Here is a 22,164-nt window from a genome sequence, read left to right on the forward strand (position 1 = left end):
TACATTTATTTCAGCATTCTGCTTCCAGCAAAGAACACTGAGGCTTTCTGAGAAGCTTACAAGAAAGGAAATGAGAAGCTACTCTCTCCACTCTTCTTGCTTGTCCCCAGCAACTGGGCATCTAGGGTTGCCAGGCCCAATTCGCCCCCCCCCCTGCAGAGCATGGGAGCGCTCCCAGGGTGGTTGTGGCCCACACAATGACATCACTTCCTGGAAGTGATGTCATCACACAGGCCCAGGAGCCTGCACACTCCCGTGCTCCGCAGCAGCCTGCTCTTGGCTGATTTGGGCCTGAATTGGCCTGGATTGGGCCACTGCGGAGAGCGGGAGTGTTCTCATGCTCCACAGCAGCTCGATTCGGGCTGAATTGGCCTGAATCTGGCCTGATTCGGCCCCCTCGTGGAGTGTGGAAGCACTCCCAGGGTGTCTGAGGCCCGTGTGAAGACGTCACTTCCCAGAAGTTACGCCATCATGTAGGCCTGGGAGCGGATAGCACAGTCAATAGGTGCTGGGTCCCCCACCTCCTGCTGGGAGGAAAGGGTGACCTGGCAACCCTATGATCATCAGAAGTCTGCTTTCTGCAAACATGTAGGTTCTGTATAGCTGTCATTGATAGGTGTCATTGAGAGATCTATCCTCAGACACATATATTTCAAAAAATATTTGCTCCAGTTACATTTGCCTGGGACTGCATTCACACAGATTGGATAATGCCCTTTCAGTGCACTTTAGCAATCGTTTGCAACTGAATTTTCCTGCACGGAAGAGGAAAATATACTTGCAAACCATTGGTAAAGTACTCAGAAAGTGAATTATCCAATGTGTGTGAAAGCAGCCCACAGCTTGTGGCCATGAATTCCATATGACATGGTGTGTGACGGAATATTAGAGAACTGACAAGGAACTTCACTGAGTGATCCTGAAGCAGGAAAAATTACAACAAATTCTTCAAGGAAGGAAGGTTTCTCCCCCCCGCCCCGTCCCACTTCCTGGGAACAAGAGAGGCATTCTTGACTGGAGGGAGAAGCACAGAGGATAGATGTGAAAGGGAGTAAGGGTGTGTGTGACTAACAAGGTGTGGTTAGAACTTTAAAGAAAATATTTTTGGTCAAATCCACATTCACCCATTACCCGCATGTTTATCGGATATCTTCCGTTTGCCTCCAATCTGCGATTTTTTCCTCTTCGTTCACATTCCTGCTTCCAATCTGTCCTTCTCGCGCGTTCCTCTGGTCACACGGCCGCTCGAAAACAGCTTTTTTTTGGGCGGGACCTTTTTTCCCGCCCATTTTTTAAAATTTTTTTGAGCGCATTTTTCCATTATTTCGATCTTGCCTTATAAAGAAACATCATTGAAGATAATGATGCCTCTCTTTCCCCCACTGACAGCACTGATGGCTCTCTCCCGTTTCTTTTTTGAAAATTTGGAAGCATGTGGGAAGCTTTCGTGGGCATTTCCTATGCAGGACAGTTCAGTGCCTGAATTTTACTGAAGTTTCACTTCCTTGGAGTGTCATTATTTCGATATTTCGTAATTTCGATATTACAGTAATATAAAATTAAAAAAATAAAAAACAGTTAAAAAGGAAGTTTCGCGAGTCCGTTCTGAGGATGGATTCACCCCAAAATGATTTTTCAAACTACCAGATTTGATTCCAAAACAGCATAATCAATAAATCCAATGCTATGAAGTCAAAAACAGTCTTTTGCAGACTACGGAGCACTTGCAATTTGAATCAGCCAATAGGAACTCTCAGAATGGCCGGAGAGACAGGAAGGGGGGTGGTTTTTTTAAAAAACCACGTAAATTGCGAATTGGCCCGTTCTTGGCCACCGTGAAACTCCCGTTGAAAACCTGTGACCACATATTTGGGAGAAATGCGAATGAAATGCGTCTGTTTAATGAGGTAATGTGACCGGCACTCGGGATTGTGTGGGGAATGAGGGGAACATGCGACTTAGAATGAGTAATGTGGATTTGACCTTTATCAAAATGTCTGCAATCTGCAGCTGCGTCTTGAGACATCAGAAAAACTCCATCAGCTGCGACCTCAGGAGTTCGTGAAACTCATTATCACCACCGATGAGAAGTCTTCTGTCTCGCTCGCTGCCATGGACTCGGCTATTTACGCCCTCAATGGGAAGAATCGTTTCATTCAGGGCAAGGTACAGCCATCCTTCTCCCATGCCTCTTCCTTGACTTCTTGTTTCCAGAGTCCATGGCTGCTCCCATAAACATCCTTTCAACACTGTCATGATGAAGCCAGTTTTAAAAATGTGTAGCATCTTATCTTGATGACTAGGTATTTTCAGAACTCTTTGGTCGGATCCAGAACGAGGACCATGCAAAGTCTGTGCGACGATCCCCTCTCTTACTTGTTTCTGTTCCCTCCTGCCCCAGCAGCCATTTCCAACCCTGACAGTTTATTCCCAGGGTCACTGGACTCATGTCATAACAAAGTGTGGAGTAATAGGCCCTGCAAGCTGGGAGGCTGCAGTGGGGAGGAGGAAGGAAGCGAAATCACAGGGTCTAGTCCCTCATTTTTATGATTTCCTTCTCCGTGTTCATCTTCCCCCACCCCTCTCTGATCACAAGCACCCTTCCATGAGTTCATATCCATTGTCACTTCATTTCCCCATAACTTCCTTTCTTTCTTCCTGGAACCAGGTTTTCCAGGCCATGGGAAGTTATGATCTGGGCTGCACATCTGGCAGTGGAGAAAACACCCTTGGCGTTTTTGCTGATGCTGGACTCTCCCTCCGTGCAGGCGAGCTGAACAGCCCACTCCGGAGAGGTGAGTTGCCAGGAGTGAGGAGTGAGCTGTGGGCAGTTCTGGCTAGATTTACATGTTCTTCTCACTGTTCCCACCTTGTTCTTTTTGCTCCTACAGCCCATGGATGTAACGTGGATGTTTCCCGGAAGAAGCGTTCGTTGGAGTTACAAACTCAGCTCCAAGAGAGGAGTAAGTGGTGGGAGGAGCTCCAAGAGAGGAGTAAGGGAAGGGAAGGGAAGGGAAGGGAAGGGGGATTGTGGTCCCATGGAAATGTCAGCACATGTCCCAGGGTCCAGTATGCATAAAAGCATACCAGTATGTATGGTCAATGTTTTTCCCCTCTTTGTCTCCCTTTCAAATGAAATAGATTTAGAAAGGTTGGCCTGGGCTTAATGGAGGTTGATTGGTAAAGAATCTATTTTGCATGCAGATAGCCCTAAGTTCAATTCCCAGCATCTCCAGTTTTAAAGAAAAAAGTAGTGGGTGATTGGAAAGGCGTCTGCCTGAGACCCTGAAGAACCACTGCTATTCATTGTGCGCGCCAGCGGCTCTGCCTAGTGAGTATCGGAGCGGCCTAGTCGTGGCTTGTTGCTCCGCGCTCAATTTTTAATTTTTTCGTTTCGCCCTCGGGTCGGGCCTGCCTTCGTTTCAATCCATCCGCCGCCATGAAGCTTGTGAGGTTTCTCATGAAGCTTAGCCATGAGACCGTGACCATCGAACTGAAGAATGGAAATCAAGTACATGGGACAATCACAGGTGTGGATGTCAGTATGAACACCCATCTTAAAACTGTGAAGATGACTCTGAAGAACAGAGAACCTGTCCAGCTGGAGACTTTGAGTATTCGAGGGAATAATATTAGATACTTCATTTTGCCAGACAGTTTGCCTCTGGATACTTTACTGGTGGATGTTGAACCAAAAGTCAAATCCAAGAAAAGGGAAGCAGTTGCAGGAAGAGGCCGAGGAAGAGGTCGTGGCCGAGGAAGAGGTCGTGGCCGAGGAAGAGGTCGTGGCCGAGGAAGAGGAGGTCCTAGGCAATAATTTCCTTTCAGCCAGTCTTTCATGCCACACAGTCTCCTCATTTCCTTTCGTGAATCACAATTTTTTTTCATGCGACAAAACTTGGGTTTTTTCTTTTGTACAGGTTTTATTCCGTGTCAGTTTTTAATAAACAAGTGTTGAAGACTTTAAAAAAAAAGAACCACTGCCATTCAGAGTAGACAGTACTGACCTGGATGGGCCAAGGTTCTGATTCAGTATAAAGCATCTTCATGTTCATGTGTGACTAGTGGCTTTTACAAACTTGCAGAAGGTGGAGGATGAAACACTTATTCCCCCTTCTTTTGGTTTATCCTCCCCTCAATTCATGTGCATCTGTTCTCATTTCTTCCTCCCCCCCCCTCTGTTCCTTCCCCTTGCCAGTTAAGAAGTATCTAGACCCCGATACTCAGAAATGCTGTCAGGATGGTATGGTGAAGATTCTCATGCCCCTAACGTGTGGCCAGCGAGCTAAGCGGGTCCGGGGTGCATGTCGCATCGCTTTCCGGGACTGCTGCCAATATGCTACTAAACTGCGACGCAGATGGTGGGAATCCAGTAGCCTGGCACGAAGTGAGTCGAGATTCTGGGACGAGCTCTTTATTCCTGCTTTAAGTGAGACAAGGGAAATGTTCTGATTTTTGACCAAGGCACTGGATAGGTGACCCTTGGGTCCTTCCAAGCCTCCCAGGACTGGAAATGTTGTGCCCTGCTGAATTACAAGACACCATGACTGGAGTCAGGGGTCTTAGTTACTATTTAGGAAAACAAAGCAGATGTGTGTCCAGGAGACCTGGCAGCATCGATTAAGTTGCTTTGCTTTTGAACAGTTGCCTTTGGGCATTTCCTGCCTCCTTATAAAATCATTTTTATCTGTGCCACTCACTGCCCTGAGTCCTTCGGGAGATGGGCGGTATAAAAATTCAATTAAAGTTAAAGTTAAGAAGGTGTGTAACTGAGGTTAGTATAAATAATATTTTCTTTTGTTCTATATGCTTTCTAGAATTGGTATACTTTGCCTGGTATTGCAACACCATTCCAAATGCATTACATACAGTATTGCTATACTTTTTAAAAAAAATTGCAAGGTATGCCAGTCCTGGGGGACCAACAAACAGAGGGCCCAGAGGCCGGGGCCTTCCCCTGATGTTGCCTCCTAGCACTGGAATCCACAGGTGGTCTGCTTCGGAACAAGGAGGCTCCCTTTAGACCCAATGGCCAATAGTCACAGATCGATCTATACTCAATGAATCTGTCTAATTCCCTCTTAAATCTACCCACGCTCACGGCCATCACAATGCCCACTGATGATGAATTCCACAATTTCATCATTCATTTGATGGAACAAGTATTTCTATTGCCCATCAGCTTCATTGGGTACCCCCAGGCTGTAGTATCCTTGTAGCAACCTGAGAGAGGTAGACTAGAACGAGTGTGACTTGCCCAAAGCCACTGGCACTACTAAGGGTCGCACTACAAGTGACGAATGACACTTGCCTGGCAAGTGAACAGACTCAGGTGTATTCTTCCCTGTTCACTTGCCATTCACTTGTGCTCCACTTGAACAGGGAGGAATACACCTGAGTCTGTTCACTTGCCAGGCAAGTGTCATTCGTCACTTGTAGTGCGACCCTAAGTGATGCTCAATTGGAAATCAGTTTCCACTGTTGTGGCTACCGTCAAGGAACCTGGAGAACTGTAGTTTGGGAAAGGTGATGAGCCTTCGACAATACAGTGATGAGAATGGTTCGCTAGAGATTCTTTTTTCTTGCTTGGGAGCCCACACACTAAAGCAGAATTGGAAGCAGTTTAAATTGGCAGTGCAGACCTGACTCCACCCCACCCCTTCTGAAACAAACCTTGGCGCTAAGTAGGGAATCAGAATCCAAATGGCTCACAAGCAAACTTGACGTACTGTCCACATACTGAAGTAAAACAAATTACATAATAAGGCCTTATATTTATATAACACTTCCCCTTCTTTCACCAATATTTTAATTCTCTTTCTTTATTCACTCTAGGCAGATTGCACAGTGTCGATCAATACAGTCAATAGGAAGAGACCTCTATTAAGCAATGTACTAGGACTAGAATTACAGAAATCTGAACAAGCTTAGAACATAAGACATGCACTGATATGATGCAGAAAAATGGTTTCACATCAGTAGAAAACAACGCAGTGACAACAATGGAACGTGTATGTGTGTCACAATCAACTTATGGTGACCCCAGCAAGGGATTTTCAAAGCAAGTGAGAAGCAGAGGCGGTTTGCCATTGCCTTCCTCTGCAGTCTTCCTTCCCATCCAAGTACTGCCCCTGCCTAGCTTCTGAGATCTGATCAGGCTATACCGTGCTGTCTTCCCTCCCCAGCAGTGCAATAGGTGCAAGCAAACAGAAAATACATCCTAAAACACAGTGGCATGCTCTCTTTCTCTTTACAACGTTCAGGAACGGTGTAGCCCTATTACCTTTATAGAAAAGCCCTCCTGTTTTACATAGTTTGCATGGAAAGTGGAAACCTTCCTGACCTGAGGCAGACCATTCCACAAGGTAGGGGGTGCAATGGAGAATATTTCTCTAATCCTTATGACAACTCTGCCTCTTAATTTTATTGCACCGGTTTGCAATCCATTTTCTGCCTGACAACCCCTCCGCAGAAAGATATAGCTTTACTGTCAGTGTGGAGCAGCGAACAGAGACCCGACTCAGGCTTGAGTGACGTTGGGCCAGTTTCTGTTTGTCAACTTATCCTGCCTTGCAGGGTTGTTGCCCGTTTAAATTGCATGCTGCCCTGGGTGCCTTGGAGGAAGAGTGGGATAAAAATGTAATTTTAAAAAATGCACAGAAATATGGTAGTACTTCTCTGGGAGCAAGGATCACTCTCAGTGTGGGGTCTCCTCTCTTCATATAGCTCTAGATCAAAAAGAGGAAGATTTCTTTGATGAGGATTATGTTAAAGTCCGAAGCTTCTTCCCCGAGAGCTGGCTTTGGAAAACACGGACTGTCGAAGGGACCCTGACGTGAGCAATTTTGTGTAATTTCTGGAGTGTTGCCTGCCTCCCTTGGCGGCAGTTATTGTCAGATGCTAGGACTTGGGCAAACTTAGAACTAGTGTGTGAAGCCCAAAATCACAAGTCCTTGATCCTGGGGCCTAAGGCGGAAATCCCACACTCAGGCAAACAGAGGGGGAGTAAAGCCATGCAGAGGAAGAAGCTAGGAAGGCACAGTGACGCTTCCTAGCCCTCATTGCAGTGGTAAACCACTTTCCAAGTTGTCCTTTACAAAAAATGCCCCTGCACATAGAAAAGTAGCCTGTCAGGCAGCAAGTTTCTAGCCCAGCCTTCCTAGAAAGGATTGCCACCTCGGTAAGAACTAAGCCAAAATCTTAGCCTGCTTTATATCCTGGGAGGGAAGAGGCCCTCTAGGAACTGGGGGGGGGGGGGCCTCATAATAATCAAAGGAGTCCTGTGATCTGTAGGGGGAAGATCCAATGGTTCCCAGTTCAAGCCCAGGCTGCTTCTGACACATATCTCTTCTTCTGCATCCTCCTTACTTACCGATCCCCATTTTCTCTGGGCAAATAAGGCCTCCCTTCTGTCTCCCACAGGGAAAACGTGCTGCTTCCTGACTCCATCACCACCTGGGAGATACAGGCAGTGAGCATGTCACCTGGGAAAGGTGAGTTGAGCATCTGTTGTTTCTATCGGTCTGTGAATTTAACCCACATGCCCCCGTGATACCAGTATTTACATAAAGAGCAAATTCTCCTCTTGAAGTGCAGCTAGCCTGAAGAAAGAAGTCTCTGAAACTGAATCAGAGAAAAGGCCTCTTCTCCCTTCCCAGTTGACTTCTGGTCTTTGGCACAAGAGGAAGGTTCCAGCAGAATCCAGAGTTCCTTCATTTCAAAGATACACATCCATTCCCAACTCATCCACTCCAAGCAACCAAGGCCATGAAAGCAGAGACTCGCCTGGCAGTCCACCCAATGCAAATCAGCTGGCCCATGCCCTGGTACTTCCCTTGGTCCGCCTTCTCTCAGCCCCTACTGTCTTCCAAAGCCTTTTTCTAGGGCAGTGGAAACCTTCAGCTTGACAAACGGAGAGTAGCAGCAATCCAAGCCTTTCCAGCAGCATTCTCCACCAGAGGTAGGAGGTATGGTGGAACGGATTCATCCCCCCACTTGCTTAGAGCAGGCAGGGCTAAAGAAATTAACTTCCTGCATTTCTGCTGCCAAGGCAGGAAGTCCTCCCAGTTCCTGTCCTGCCTGCTCCAGAATGCTCTCTGCATTCCTTTCCCAAAACTCTTTGATGATCTGTTCCTAATAGACTGTCAGCAACCTTCAAAAGCCAAGTTGCACCTTCATTTCCACAATAAGTTCTCCCTCCAACCTAAGAATATCATGCAAGTCCTAGTTGTTTCCCGGCTAGGAACTCCAGCAGTGCCCACTCTTGCATCTAAGGAGTTTCTCCGCTCGAACACTGTCCTGTTTCATATAATCATAGAGCAGAAGCGGCCATATAGATTGGTTTTGAGGTGTTGGTGATGATGCCTAGAACTTCACTCGTTGCCTCTTCACTCTTTGCCCAGATTGCCAATGAGACCCTAGAGAAGAATGGCCAGGACAGACATTAGGGACACTCTCCTAAGGGGTCTTTGTTTTTCCGAAAGATGCCTCTGGCTGGAACCTGGCTCTGAGATGCCAGATCCTTAGCCTCAAATGCAGCTGCTAGATGGAACCTCTGGGCATATAGTATGGTGGCAGTTACTGGCTCGGATCCAGTGGAGGATTTCTATGAATGGCACAAGGCACTAATTTTCACTGATTTCCCCTCCTACTGCAGACCTCTGGTCCCCCCTACTCTTCTTGAGATAGCAGCATTATTGGGGGAATGGGGGCTACAGCAGGAAAGGGGAGACAATGAATTCCTGCTGTGTTGAGGTAAATCCCTTCCATCAGCAGAAAATTATGGTTTGATCCACTCCCATGTAATCAAATGAAATGTATGGATAAAATAGTAGCATGTGGAAGGTAAATGTAAAACTAAGCTAGTGATTGTTCCTTCCTCACTGAGGGGGAATATTTTTGAGAGTCTTTTGAAAGGCATTCTAATAGAATCAGAAGACTTGAAAAAAGGGAACATCTTTCAAGCTTTCTAATCGTTTCTTTCATTACTTTGATCCTCCTTTTAAGCCTAAGTACAGTCAGCCACACCACAGCTGCATCTGATATGTTGCTCAAACTGATGAGCCAGGCTGAGTCTTGTAGGGCCAGGTGAAGCACCGTTGGCCTTCTGTGACCTCTGACCCCTGCAGAGATGATAGTTCTAGTACCATCCTACTATATAAAAGGCGGCCCGTATTGGCAACGACTCACCTTTTATTCTGGTGCTGGCATACTCTGAGAGGACGGTGAATGAGCCTGTGCCAGGCCTCTAAGTGGCCATTGCTGCCATGAGAAGGCTCAGTGTACCAGCTTGGAGGAGGCCACCACCACCGGGGGAAAGCCCAGTATGCTGGCCCAAAGAAGGCCACTGCCGCAGGAAGGCCCAGCACGCCAGCCTGGAGGAGGCCACCACCACTGCAGGAAGGCCTGGCATGCCGGCCTGGCCTGAAGGAGGCTGCCGTGGGAAGGCCCAGCATGGGCGGCCCAGCCTCTAGAGGCCATTTTCAAGAGCAGGAGCACTGCTGGGGAGGCATCGACCCCTGGAGTGCTCCTGCACTGTACAGCAGGCTGATTTCAGCCCCAAATGAGCCAAAATTGGCCCACTACACATCCCCTCAGCAGGCTTCTCTGGAGGGCTGTGGGGCCTTGGGAGGACTGCACCTTCTGGCAGCACAGCCCTCTCAAGCCCACACAGTGGGACAGCAGGGCCCTCACAAGGCCCTGCTAGAGCTCATTGTATTTTTAAACACAACGGGCTTTGTTGCTAGTCTTATAATAATAACAATAAAAACAACAACATTTGGTGTATATACCAGCCTTCAGGACAACTTAACACCCACACACAGCAGTTTACATGTTGTTATTATCCCCACAAGAATCTCCCTGTGAGGTGGGTTGGGCTGAGAGAGCTCTGGAAGAGCTGTGACTGACCCAAGCTCACCCAGCTGGCTTCTAGTGGAGGAGTGGGGAATTAAACCCGGTTCTCCAGATTAGAGTCCCACTGCTCTTAACTGGCTTAAGTGTAGGAGAGTGTGAGCCAGTAGCTGTTTCCTCAAGAAAGCTGCTACAGTGTCCTAAAGAATAAGGTCTCCAGTTCCAAAATCTCTTCCTGATGCCTTAATGAAAAGCTTCTAGTCTTGTCTTGAACACACAGACAGGCAAAACAACCCATTTGTCCTCTTTTTCTCTCCGATGTACCATTCGCTGATGCTCATTCTGACTTGCATTCTCAGGGATCTGCGTCTCGGAACCTCTCCGCCTTAGAGTCTTCCAAGATTTCCACATCTCTCTAAGGATGCCGTACTCGGTGAAACGGTTTGAACAGATAGAGCTCAGTCCAGTTCTGTACAACTATTGGCCTGACTCAGTCACAGTAAGCAAAACTCACACAATGCTGTGATACTCCAACCACTATAGAACACTGGGTCAGTACTGGCTTCCTATGATCATCCTGGACAAAATCTAGGTGCTGTTTCTTTTTCAAATCTATGAGGTCTTAAAATGGTAGGCCCCAACATGGTGCCCATGGGCACTATGGTGCCTGTTGACAGCTTTCCTGGTGCCCACCAAGTATTTTTAGAAAGTGGGTGGGCCAACTGGGGTTCCTGTACAGCAGAGCTTCTGATTGGCCATTAGAGATCTAATTGACTGCAGATTAAAATAATATTGTTTCAGCAGAAGCTGCCACCAGGGTTTTGTTCTCTCTCACACTCCTCTTTCCCAGTGTATTCTTTAAAATTACTTCTCATGTTCCCTGAACTTGGGCTTTCTGTGTGTGTGTGTGTGTGTGTGTGTGTGTGTGTGGTTTTGCCGCCCACAGTGGCTATTTTGTGGTTGTGTCCACCACTCTGAGTCAGAATTCCAAAGGTGCCCATAGGCTCAAAAAGTTTGGGGACCTCTGTCAAGCATTTGGAGCCCTACACGCCCCAGAAATTACCTTTATAGAAGATCTACCGCTATTAAAGATAGTTGACTGAGAGAAAAAAAACACTACAAAAACCAAAAGAATCTGTTTATCAGAGGCAAAATGAGAAGAATGTACACCTCTCAAGCAGCAATTGCTCTTTCAAAGTGTGTTCAGCTCTCTGATGGTTTGGACATAACGCAAAAATCAAGGTTTGTGAAATTAGGATTCAAGACACATATAGTCATTCAAATTATGGTTTTGCCTCAACAAATGCTTGTTTCATTGCCTTTGCCCTTGTTCCCTGGTGCATGGGAATAAGACAGGATTAAACTAGGAAGTCCACGCTCATATGTTAAGGCTAACTTTGGTTAATAAACCAACTTCAAACCGTGGTTTCAGATCCTGGCTTGTCAGACCCAAACTAATCACGGTTAGTGGCATGGCCCATATTTGAATGATCACACTAACCAAAACAATAACGGGCTACTCCTGCTTTGCTCTCACTGGTTAATTCTGATCCCACTGATTGAATGACTAAGGTTAAATTGATTAAAGCTTGTGGCTCTGAATTAAAATATAAAAATAATGAATAATGAAACCTTCCTGTCCTCTTTCTCGCTCTCTCTCTCCCACTTTTCACTCTCTGTTTAGGCCTCAGTTTATCTAGAGCCTGTTGAGGGTATCTGCTCTTCAGCGATCGTGGGCCGAGCCCAGAAAAAGGAAGTGGAGGTTCCTGGGAACTCAGCAGTACCTGTTCCATTTGTTTTGGTCCCTATGGGAACAAGCAACATCCCCATCACTGTCGTTGCCCACGGTGGCTGGGGGACTGGGGACAAAGTTACCAAGATCCTACGGGTTGAGGTAAGATGTTTCCATCACAGAGGACATTTCTGGATGCCTGGTTTTTAACTTGATCTGGAGCTACAGTTCAGGATCATCAGAGATCATCCCATTTGGCAACTATATCTGTGCATTTCATAATTGTCCATGTGCCATAATGTGTGGCCACTTCTTTTTTTTTTTTTAATTTATTTTTTTTAAACCAAACAAACAAACAAAAACAATGTACAGAAGTAAAATAGAACAACAACAAAGTCTTAGTGAACTATATACAATAAACGTCATGCCAATATAGTTAAAACAAAGACAACTAGCATTTTTTTTCAATTATTTGATAGTCGTTGCTTCAAATCTGAGTAACAAAAAGTAAATGCTTAGGTGGAGAGTGATTTGTATTGGAAATGAATTCAATGAATGGTAACCATTTTGCAATAAAATCAGTTTCTTTCAAATAGTGTTCATTCTGGTATAATTCGTCATGTATTTTTTCTTGTATATAGTGGTCCCATATTTTTTCTAACCATTTTTCTGCTGTGGGAACTGTCTTTGATTTCCAATGTAAAGCTAGCAAGTTCTTAGCTACAACCAAAAGGTTGCTAATTAGGTCTTTTCTTATTTGTGGAATTTCAAAAGTATCCCATACATTCAAGAATATGATCTTTGGATCAAGGGGGATTTTGTAGCCCGTTATTTCTTTTATATAACATAATATATCATTCCAAAAAGGTTCTATTCGGGGGCATTCCCACCAGCAATGTTTAAACGTTCCTATATTTCCACACTTTCCAGCAGAGCGGAGGATTTGTTTTAGTTATTAGTGAGAGTTTTCTTGGTGTTATGTGCCATCTGTGAATGATTTTGTAATTTTGGATTTGGGAGGTAACTGTCTTAGGTTTTAGAATGTTTGCAGTCCATATTTCTCTCCATTGTTCAGGTGTTAGCTCTATGTTGCAATCTAAGTGCCAATTTGTTTGGCATTTTAGAGTTTTAATTTGGTTGAGAGATAAAAGGATGTTGTATAGTTTAGAAATTAATCCCTTTTGTTTGAGTGATTTGGTATCAAGTAGGAGTTCAAAATCGGTTGCGTTCTTTTTAAGTAATTCTTGTATTTTTATTTGTTGTAGCATGTTTGAGAGTTGAAAATAGGTAAACCAGTGAATCTTGTGTTTTATTTTTTGTTCTAATTCTATTTTGTTTATGATTCCCTTTTTTGTTGTTATATCAATTATGCGGATCATATTTGCTTGGAGCCATATATTTTTAAAGGCTTTAGTTTGCCCTGGAGGGAACCAATGCTGTTCTATAAAAGAAGAGAATCTTGAGAATTGTGGTATAAGTTTGAATCTTGTACGATCCCAGGTATTGATTATTGATTCTAGAAAAGGGTTATTTATTTTGTGGGGTCGATCTTTTTTTGTGTTCCAAAACATATTTTGTATATTGCAATGTTTAAGTTCTGACTCCAAGATTGCGATCCAGTCAGTCTTATTTGCTGTAATTAAAATTTGTAATGTATTGAATAGTCTGGTGGCTGTCTGATAGAGTTCTAGATCAGGGTATTTAAAGCCTCCTTGCTGTTTTCTTAGCTTAAGAGTTTTAAAGGCTATTCTTGGATGTTTCTTCCCCCATAAGAATTGGTTTAATAATTGTTGCCATGATTTAATTTTCTTTTGTGGAATTGTTAACGGTATTGCCCTCAAAAAAAAGAGTAATTTTGGAAGTACAAATGACTTAATTAGGTGGTATCGTTCTAACCATGAGGGTGTAATCCTTCCCCATTTATGTAGATCTGCTTTAATTTGGTTGATTGTTTTGATGTGGTTTAGTTCCATCAATTGGTTAAGGTTATTAGGGATGGTTATGCCTAAATATGACATTTGCTTATGGTTCCAGTGGTACTGACTAGATTGTTTGATATGTGTAACAGTGTTTGCGTGGAGAAATATTGGAAAGAGCTGTGACTTGGATTGATTGACTGTAAGGCCCGAAATTGAGCCGAATTCCAGTAGTTTATTTTGGAGTGGGTATAGAGAATCTATGGGATTTGTAATATATACAACCATGTCATCGGCAAAAAGGCTTAATTTATATTGATTGTTCTCTATGTTAATTCCTTGTATTTTGGGGTCTTCCCTAATAGCTATAGCCAACGGTTCGATAGCCAACGCAAATAAGATTGGTGAGAGTGGACACCCTTGTCTCGTGCCTCTTTGGATTAGTATTTTGTGGGATAGATGATTGTTAATTGTTATTTGGGCAGTTGCTTGTGAGTATATAGCATTTATTATTTTGAGGAATGTCTCTCCAAATCCCATGCAGTGTAAAACTTGTTTTAAGTATGATATTTCTAAAGAATCAAACGCTTTCTCTATGTCCAAAGATAGAAATATTGATTCTAACTGTTTTTTTTGACTGTGTGAAATTAAGTTGAGTGTCTTATAGATGTTATTAGTTAAATCTCTGTTTGGAATGAAACCTGATTGATCTTGGTGTATGTAATGTGTAATAAATGAATTCAACCTTTTAGTTAGTATAGCTGTAAAAATTTTATAATCTTGATTTAGTAATGAAATAGGTCTGTAAGAAGTTGTTTTAGTTGAGTCTTTACCTGGTTTAGGGATTACTATGATCGTTGCAGTGAGCCATGATGGGGGTATTTGTCCAGTATTTAAAACTGTGTTGCAAGCATGCATTAGTGGAGTAGCAATTAGTGTGGCAAACTTTTTATAAAATTCTGATGGGTAGCCATCAGGTCCTGGAGTTTTGTTATTTTTGAGTGATTTAATAACATCAAGTATTTCTTGACGTGTGATGGGGCTGTTTAAGAGTAAACGGTGTTCGTCATCCAATTGTTTTAAATTCTTGAGTGATTTTAAGAAATGTGTAATTTTCTCTTCATTTGGTATTTTAGATGAATAAAGTTGTTTATAATAATTGACAAAAGTATCAAGAATTTCTTTTGTTTTGAATTGTAGTTTCCCATTTTTATCATATATCTGTTTAATGATATTGGATGATTTTTTTTCTTTTATTTTATATGATAGTAACCTCAATGATTTCGGATTGTTATACCAGTAGTTTTGCTTAACATATTGGAGATTTTTCAAAATTTTGTTAGTTTCTAAGGTTTCTAATAATTTACGCTGAATCAATAACTTTTTATATGTCTGTTTGCTACCAGTTTTTTTGTGCTTGAGTTCTAGTGCTTTGATGTTTTCTATTAATTCCTGTTTCATGACATTTCTCTTCTTATTTAGTTGTGATGATAAAGAAATGATATGGCCCCTAGTAACTGCTTTAATTGTATCCCACACGATGCATGAATTAACATCATCTGTTGTGTTTTCTTTTATAGCCAGCTCAATGTTATTGCTAATTTCTTTGATAGCATTTTGGTTGTTAATGAGTAATTTATTGAATGACCAATGCCTTTGTTTCAATGTGTCTTGGGTGGCCATCAGTGTACAACTAGTCCAGGCATGGTCTGATATGGTGATATTACCTATTTCAGAGGAAAGTAGCCTATTTATTGCTGTATTGGAAATTAGAATGTAATCTATTCTAGTATAGATGTTATATTTAGATGAATAGTATGTGAAATCCTTTTCTATACCGTGTAAATGTCTCCATACATCTGTTAGAAAGTTATTGTCTAGAAGCTTTGCTAGCTTAGTATTTGAAGTTTCTTTTTTACATTTTTTGTTTTTAGGTTTGGATCTGTCTAATTTTGGGTTTACTGTGTAGTTCAGGTCTCCTCCCAAGATCAGTTCACCTTCCTGAAAAGAAGTCAATTTGTTTAAACTGTCTTCCAAGAACGCAATTTGATTTGAATTTGGGGCGTAAATTGAAGCTAGGGTGTAAGTTTGTGATCCTATTTTGCCCTTTACAAAAATGAATCTCCCTTTGGGATCACTTAATGTGCTTTGATGTTGAAAAGAAATGGTTCTAGAGATTAGGATAGCTACTCCCCTCGCCTTAGAAGTGCCTTTTGCATGGTATTGAAGGTGTATCCAGCTTGCTTTTAGATTTTGACTATTTATGGGGTGGAGATGTGTTTCTTGAAGAAAGATGATGTCTGACCTTGTTTTAGCTAAGTTTGCCAAAATGCGTTTTCTTTTAATGGGGTTACCTAGACCACGAACATTAAAAGAGGTGATTTTAATATTTGATGACATATTGAATCTAATGAATTGTTCAGATGAATTCCCCCCCTCTTTTTAAAATGTATTTTAATTAATTATTTGGTAATAGCACTATCTCAAGGTAGATTGATAAAATCAAGAATAAGGGTTTAATTAAATGATGATGTGGTATTTCTCCCCCCAATCAATTTTCTTCCAATTATGGCAATTAATTTATAGGTAGTAGTTTTGTACTGTTTGGTAGGATTCAATTTATAGAAGAACTTGCTAGCTTTATATGAAGGATCTTTAGTAGCTAAGATGAATTGTGGATACTTAGTATTAAAGGTTTTAATAGATTAGTAAATTCCTGTTCACTTGAAAAGTTTTATTTTGACTTGTGTATATACTTTCCCTTCTAACCTTGTCTGAAGAGATCACAGATTGCTGCAGTAGTGACTATATCAATAGGATCTATAAATAATCTTTAGAGTGTTCTTTGGTACAGGTATCAAGTAAATTTAAACAAGTAAAAGTTAAATGATTTTCTGTGTTTATAACTTATGGAGATTTTTATTAACTTGAACAATGAATTCAGCTTTATATAACTTAGCAATTACCCTTGAACGTTTCTAAGCTTTGCCTCTTTCTCTTTTCTCTCTTTTGTTTATTTTAAGACAAAAATAGGCCAAAATAAAATAAGAGAAATGATTCTATTAGTGAAGTGTTTTATTCACACTTCAAATAGTTATTGAAAATAAATTGTTTGATTTCCTTTCCACTGACCTCTTACCCTTTTCTTTCCCTCTTTTTTGCAGTGTTGTAGTTTCACACTAAGTAGTTTGAATGTAATATAGAAGGATTTATTTGATTTTCCCTAGCTGTCCACTCCTTTTCTCTAACTCCTTACTCTGTTCTGTTTTCTTATATCCTTTGTTTAGATAAATCAACTTATTTCGTTTAATTTTCCCCCTTTCCCCCCTCCTTTCCCACCTCTCTCTTCCTTTCTATTCCCTCCTCCTCCCTAACCCACCCAACTTTGCCCTTTAAGTCTGAATTAGCAATACAAATGAGCTTTACAAATTTCTCCCCCTCCCTTGATGTTTCCCTTTCCCCTTTCTCTAGTTATCTTATCTTTCCCTCCCACGGAACTCTTGGTTGATTAGCTCTAAGATCACAATAATGGGAGATCTATTTCTAATCCTTTCCCTCCCACAAATCCCCTGGCCAGTTGTTACAAACTGCACAAAAATAATAGATTTGTTCCCCAAAGCCCTTTTAGCTAGTGTGTTCTATTCACACACTAGTTTGGTATATACCAAAACTTACCGGGCTTAACTAAAAAAGGAGTTACATTGAAAGGACCGAACTCCCCCCTCCCTTTCTTACCCCGTTTTGAATCTTCAATAAAGAGTATTATGATAACGCTTCCCTTAAATTTTAGCATTGTGGCTAAGTGTCTAAATCAATTGTCTCTTACTGAAATTTTACTTCCCTTCTAAGGGGATGAAGATGTTGACTGAGAAAATTTTCTTTTTTGACTTGGTTTGCTTGTTTCCATCGGTTCTTCTAAGTTCAGTTCATTTAACATTGATGCTGCAGAGTCGTAGTCCGAAGCAATAAGACGATGTCCTTTGTGATAGACCAGTAGTTTCGTGTAATTCCACCATTTGTATTGTACTTTTGCTCTCCTCAAAGTCTCGGTTGTGGGTTTAAGTTCTTTTCTCTTTAAGAGAACTTCATTAGGCAGGTCACTGTATACTTGTATCTGGGTGTTATTGAATAATAGAAAGCCTTTGGATCTTGCTTCATTGATTATTTTCTTCCTGATGTTAGTATCTGGTACTTCAATAATGATATCTCTCGGCATATTTCTTTTTTTCTGCTGGCTTAAAGATCCGATGCGATAAGCTTTTGTTATGAGTTGGCTTGTGCCTTCCTTAATGCCCAGCAGCTTAGATAGCCAAGGTGTTAATGTTCTGATTATATTTTCATTTTCTATAAGGGACACTTCAATCCCACGGAGCTTGAGATTTCTGTAACGAGCTGATACTTCCAGGTGAAGAATTCTTTCCTCCTGCTGTTCTAGTTTATTATATATTTCTCTTACGTCTCTTTGAGACATGATACTAAGTTCCATAGCACTTTCAGCTGTTTGATTTGTCTTTTGAAGTTCTAATTTGATTTCTGTTAATTGTGTAGATAGCGGTTGGATGAGCAGCGTCATTTGCTTGAGCAGGTTCTCTTCAAATTTTGCAAACTGTGCCTCGAGGGAGTGGTTATTAGTTTTTGCTGCTGCATTTGTTTCTACAAGTTTCCTGTCGGCCATTTTGGATAGCTCGGCCTTGCTGTGTTCCTGAGGCATAGTTTGAGTTGTGCTGTAAAAGAGCTGCTGCAAATTTCTTGCTGATTTTAGATAGATCTTCTTTTCCCTCTGCGTCTTCTTTCTCAAATATATAATGCAGGGTAAGCGATATCAGCTGTTTTCCAGGGTTTACAGGGAGGAAGGAGACAGAGATCTTTCAATGTGCGTCCATACCCGAAGGCTCCGACGCCACGCCCCCATGTGTGGCCACTTCTAGTCTCCCAGAATTAGCAGGGAGGATGGTTGATTGAGCCACACCTCTAAGATGTTCAATTCTGAGATTAATATCTGGCAAAATCTGGGTAATCTCAGAAATCTTCAGCTAAGGTCTGAAAGCAGAAATCTCTTTTATAGAGAACCTGCCTCTCGGTACAATTTATTTTGTATGAGTTCTTCTTGTTTAACTCTTTCCATCAAGGCACACAGAGACTTCTTTTAGAGTTTAATCTTTATTCTTTATTGAAATAAACTGTGATCTTTTTAATTAAGCAAGATACTAAAATAGAAACGCTTATTAAAATGAGACCAGTAGATCAAAAACATATGCATGCAATAAAAAGTAAATCTCTTAACATTTCTCAATTAAAGCTGAGAATGATTTAAAATCAGATCATACTCAGTCCACTATGAAATGCACTGGATTTTCAATACACACACACACATTTCTCACCTAAATCATCCACATGAAATTTCCTCATCAAATGCCAGTTTCTTATCTGGGTGATGCCTTTTCTACTAATTGACATGTGCTATCTATAAAGACATCTCTAAGATCTTTTGCCTGTAACAATAACATAAAAATACGATTGGTCCTAGATTTAGCTGATTCTTCAGATTTTTCAATCATGTGACGTTCTGCTAGATCCAAGAATGACATTCTTGTTCACCTGCACAATAAGCTCTATAAATCTTTAAGAGTTGTCAAAGAGTTAGATGACCAGATTATTAGTGGTCCATTTGAGGAATAAAAGAATCATTAATCTACCTTTGTCCAACTACTTTTAGTCGGTTGTCAAAAGATAAAAGGAACAACTGTGTTTTACATAACCTGCTAACAAACTACAATAAAGGTGATACAAAGTTCACTAGAATACATATGTATAATTAGAGCATGTTCTGATGCAGCGTACCTACGGGACCGCCTCCCTCCCTATGTCCCTCCACAGCAGCTTCGCTCATCTGAACAGGGTGTCCTGCAGGTGCCGGCCTGCCCAGGGGTGAAATCAACAGCAGCCCGTAAATGGGCATTCTCTGTGGTGGCCTCGACCCTGTGGAACAGCCTGCCTGAGGAGGTCAGGAGAGCCCCCACTCTCCTGGCTTTCCACAAATGATGCAAAACCAAATTATTCAAAAAGGCTTTTTACTCAGCTAGGAGGACTGTATTGTAGGGAGGGGGTCTCAGATGCTTCACTAATGCGTTAGGGACTATAGACTTCACCATGTTGCCTTGCATATTATCTGTGGTTTTAAATATGTGCTCCTATGTACTACCAGTGCTATATATTATCTGTCAGTCCTAAAATTGATTATGTTCTCTTTCAGCATTCTTCTACTCTGTATTGGATTCTTGCTAATGCTATGTCTTTGTAAACTTGTATCTATTTACTCTATGGAATTGTTTATGGAAATGTCCTTGATACTGTATGGAAATGTACTTGATACTGATTGTACTAATCAGGGGCGGCACAAGGGTCTGCCGCGCTCGCGGCTGGCCGGCCGGCCACCCCTGCGCGCGCATGAGCGCGCACGCGCACAGCAGCCTGCGTGATGACGTCGTGCGTGACATCATCACGGGAGCGTGCGCCGCCGCCGGCCCGATTGCTGCAGCGGGCGGCCTCCGAGCTCTCCCGCTCGGTTGTCTGCACCGCCGCAGATGCCTGCCCGCGGTGGCTGCGCCTGGCCGGGGGCTTGTGCTGGTGGCGGCAGCGGCGCAGGGTGGGAGGGATAGGAGGCTGGTGCTTTGTGGCGCGCGCTCCCACCTGCCGCGCCTCCTCCAGTGCTCCCTCCGGCACCCCGCGCCTGCAGCCACCGCCTACCTGACCTTAATAGGTGCGCCGGCCCTGGTACTAATCTCATACTGTGTAATCCGCCTTGAGACTCAGTGAGAAAGGCGGACTACAAATGACATAAATAAATAAGTAAATAAATAAATCTGTATCCCCATGACACTACTACTACTGTAGCAGCAGCACTGCTGTGATTAAAAAATGTGGTGCACAAGGCATTGGGGGGGGGGAGGAAATAAACAAATGGTGAATTTCCCTAAACCTCTGCAAGATACTATATGCTACTTTGCATTGGGCCAGCTAATTTCTCTGTCTAGTCTCCTTATTATGATGATTTTTAAAGTGATACTCAGCTGTCTTCAGTAATGTATTGTTCTTGGAGGGCAGTGACCATACTGGGTCTTCATAAGGCTGATGGAGATGTTCTTTTTAAAAACATTTACGAAGTAATATTTTCTGCATATCTGGGGTGTTTTTCAAGGATGTAGAAACCCCTTTCTAGTCTGTGGATGGACCAATTTACTGAATGCCCATCAAGTTTGGTATTAGAAGGAGCTATTTTTGTTACTAATAAGCACTTTCATGTCCTCCCTTTGTGTAAGGAGCTTAGGATAACATATAGGGGCTATGCATGACAACTGTGTAAGGTAGGTTAGAATGACAAAGAAGGTCTGTGGCTCAGTGGCAGAGTATCTGCTTAGCATGAAGAAGGTCCCCGGTTCAATTCCCAGCATTTCCAGTTTAAAAGGGATTTGGTCATTGGTGGTGTAAAAGGCCTCCACCTGAGATGCTGAAGAAGTGCTACCAGCAGACAGTACTGACTTGGATGGACCAATGTTCTGACTCGGTCTAAGGCAGCTTCATGGGTTCATGTTACTCAGCAGATAATCTCTCTGATATAGTGACCGAGGGGGATAAATGGTCCATACTGGCAAGATGGCCCCTAGCGACCTTCCTCTATCACATGTGTGATAGAGTTTCATAGCAGAGTAGGGATTTCAAGGCAGCTGTCCTCCAGCCAAGCCCCACTCATTACCCATCATGCACCACTGGCTGTCCTATTGGTGCTAACTCACCCATATATGCTCCATCTCTTTCCTGTTCACAGAGAGAAGGTGCCGTTCAGTTGGAGGAGTTTACCATCCCTTTGGATAACTCAGGTAGGAAAGAAAACGAAGATGAATTCAGTTCCTGAGGGTAGGGAGCACAACACAGTTCAAACTTTCCGTGTTTTAGCTTTACATTTTTAAATGGTTTTATTTCATCCTGTCTGTTACAGTTAAGGCAGAAAACAAGCATTTTAAAATTCAGAAGTGAAAACAAAATAAGACTATTGGGAGAAACCAGGGCTTTTTTCTGGGAAAAGAGGTGGTGGAACTCAGTGGGTTGCCCTCGGCGAAAATGGTCACATGGCTGGCGGCCCCGCCCCCTGATCTCCAGACAGAGGGCAGTTGAGCTTGCTTTCCGCGTGGTGCGGAGGGCAATCTAAACTGCCCTCTGTCTGGAGATCAGGGGGCGGGGCCACCAGCCATGTGACCATTTTCAAGAGGTTCCGGAACTCCATTCCCTTGCATTCCCCCTGAAAAAAAGCCCTGGGAGAAACTATGCAGTTGCAATATGCCCAAACTCATCATAATCCAGAGCCAGTTGGGAAGGCATTCCCTTTGTACCTCCTCCGACTGGCCTAATGGAGCCATTTTAGGGGCATGGTGGTGGACTTGCCCTCCCCTGATTTCTTTCAGCTGTTTCCTCTACAGGGGCCCTGGGAATGGGTGTGGAAAGCAATGCTTCTTGATGTGTGTTGCTCTCTGGTCTAGATTTCACAGGCCATGGGTGCCCAGAGACTGAAACAATCAATTGGAATATGTGGTATTTTTGGAGTGTAAGGTCTCTTAGGCCTGGCTATAGTACAGAATGAGACTTGCACTCTTTTCCTCTCCTGTATGA

The 22,164-nt window shown here is 42.8% G+C and overlaps 1 protein-coding gene across 1 annotated transcript in view; it reads left to right on the forward strand.

The window, feature by feature from the left end:
- LOC129329363 (complement C4-A-like) overlaps positions 1-22,164 on the forward strand; it is an 81,242-nt gene that overhangs the window by 25,991 nt on the left and 33,087 nt on the right. Inside the window, exons 14-22 of the mRNA XM_054978901.1 lie at positions 2,011-2,166; positions 2,669-2,795; positions 2,892-2,963; positions 4,199-4,387; positions 6,727-6,835; positions 7,423-7,493; positions 10,212-10,351; positions 11,537-11,746; positions 21,326-21,377. Of these exons, the coding sequence (XP_054834876.1) occupies positions 2,011-2,166; positions 2,669-2,795; positions 2,892-2,963; positions 4,199-4,387; positions 6,727-6,835; positions 7,423-7,493; positions 10,212-10,351; positions 11,537-11,746; positions 21,326-21,377 (1,126 nt within the window). The remainder of the gene's footprint in view (positions 1-2,010; positions 2,167-2,668; positions 2,796-2,891; positions 2,964-4,198; positions 4,388-6,726; positions 6,836-7,422; positions 7,494-10,211; positions 10,352-11,536; positions 11,747-21,325; positions 21,378-22,164) is intronic.

The sequence above is a fragment of the Eublepharis macularius genome, chromosome 4 (genome assembly GCF_028583425.1).
Source record: "Eublepharis macularius isolate TG4126 chromosome 4, MPM_Emac_v1.0, whole genome shotgun sequence".
In the NCBI taxonomy this organism is placed as follows: domain Eukaryota; kingdom Metazoa; phylum Chordata; class Lepidosauria; order Squamata; family Eublepharidae; genus Eublepharis; species Eublepharis macularius.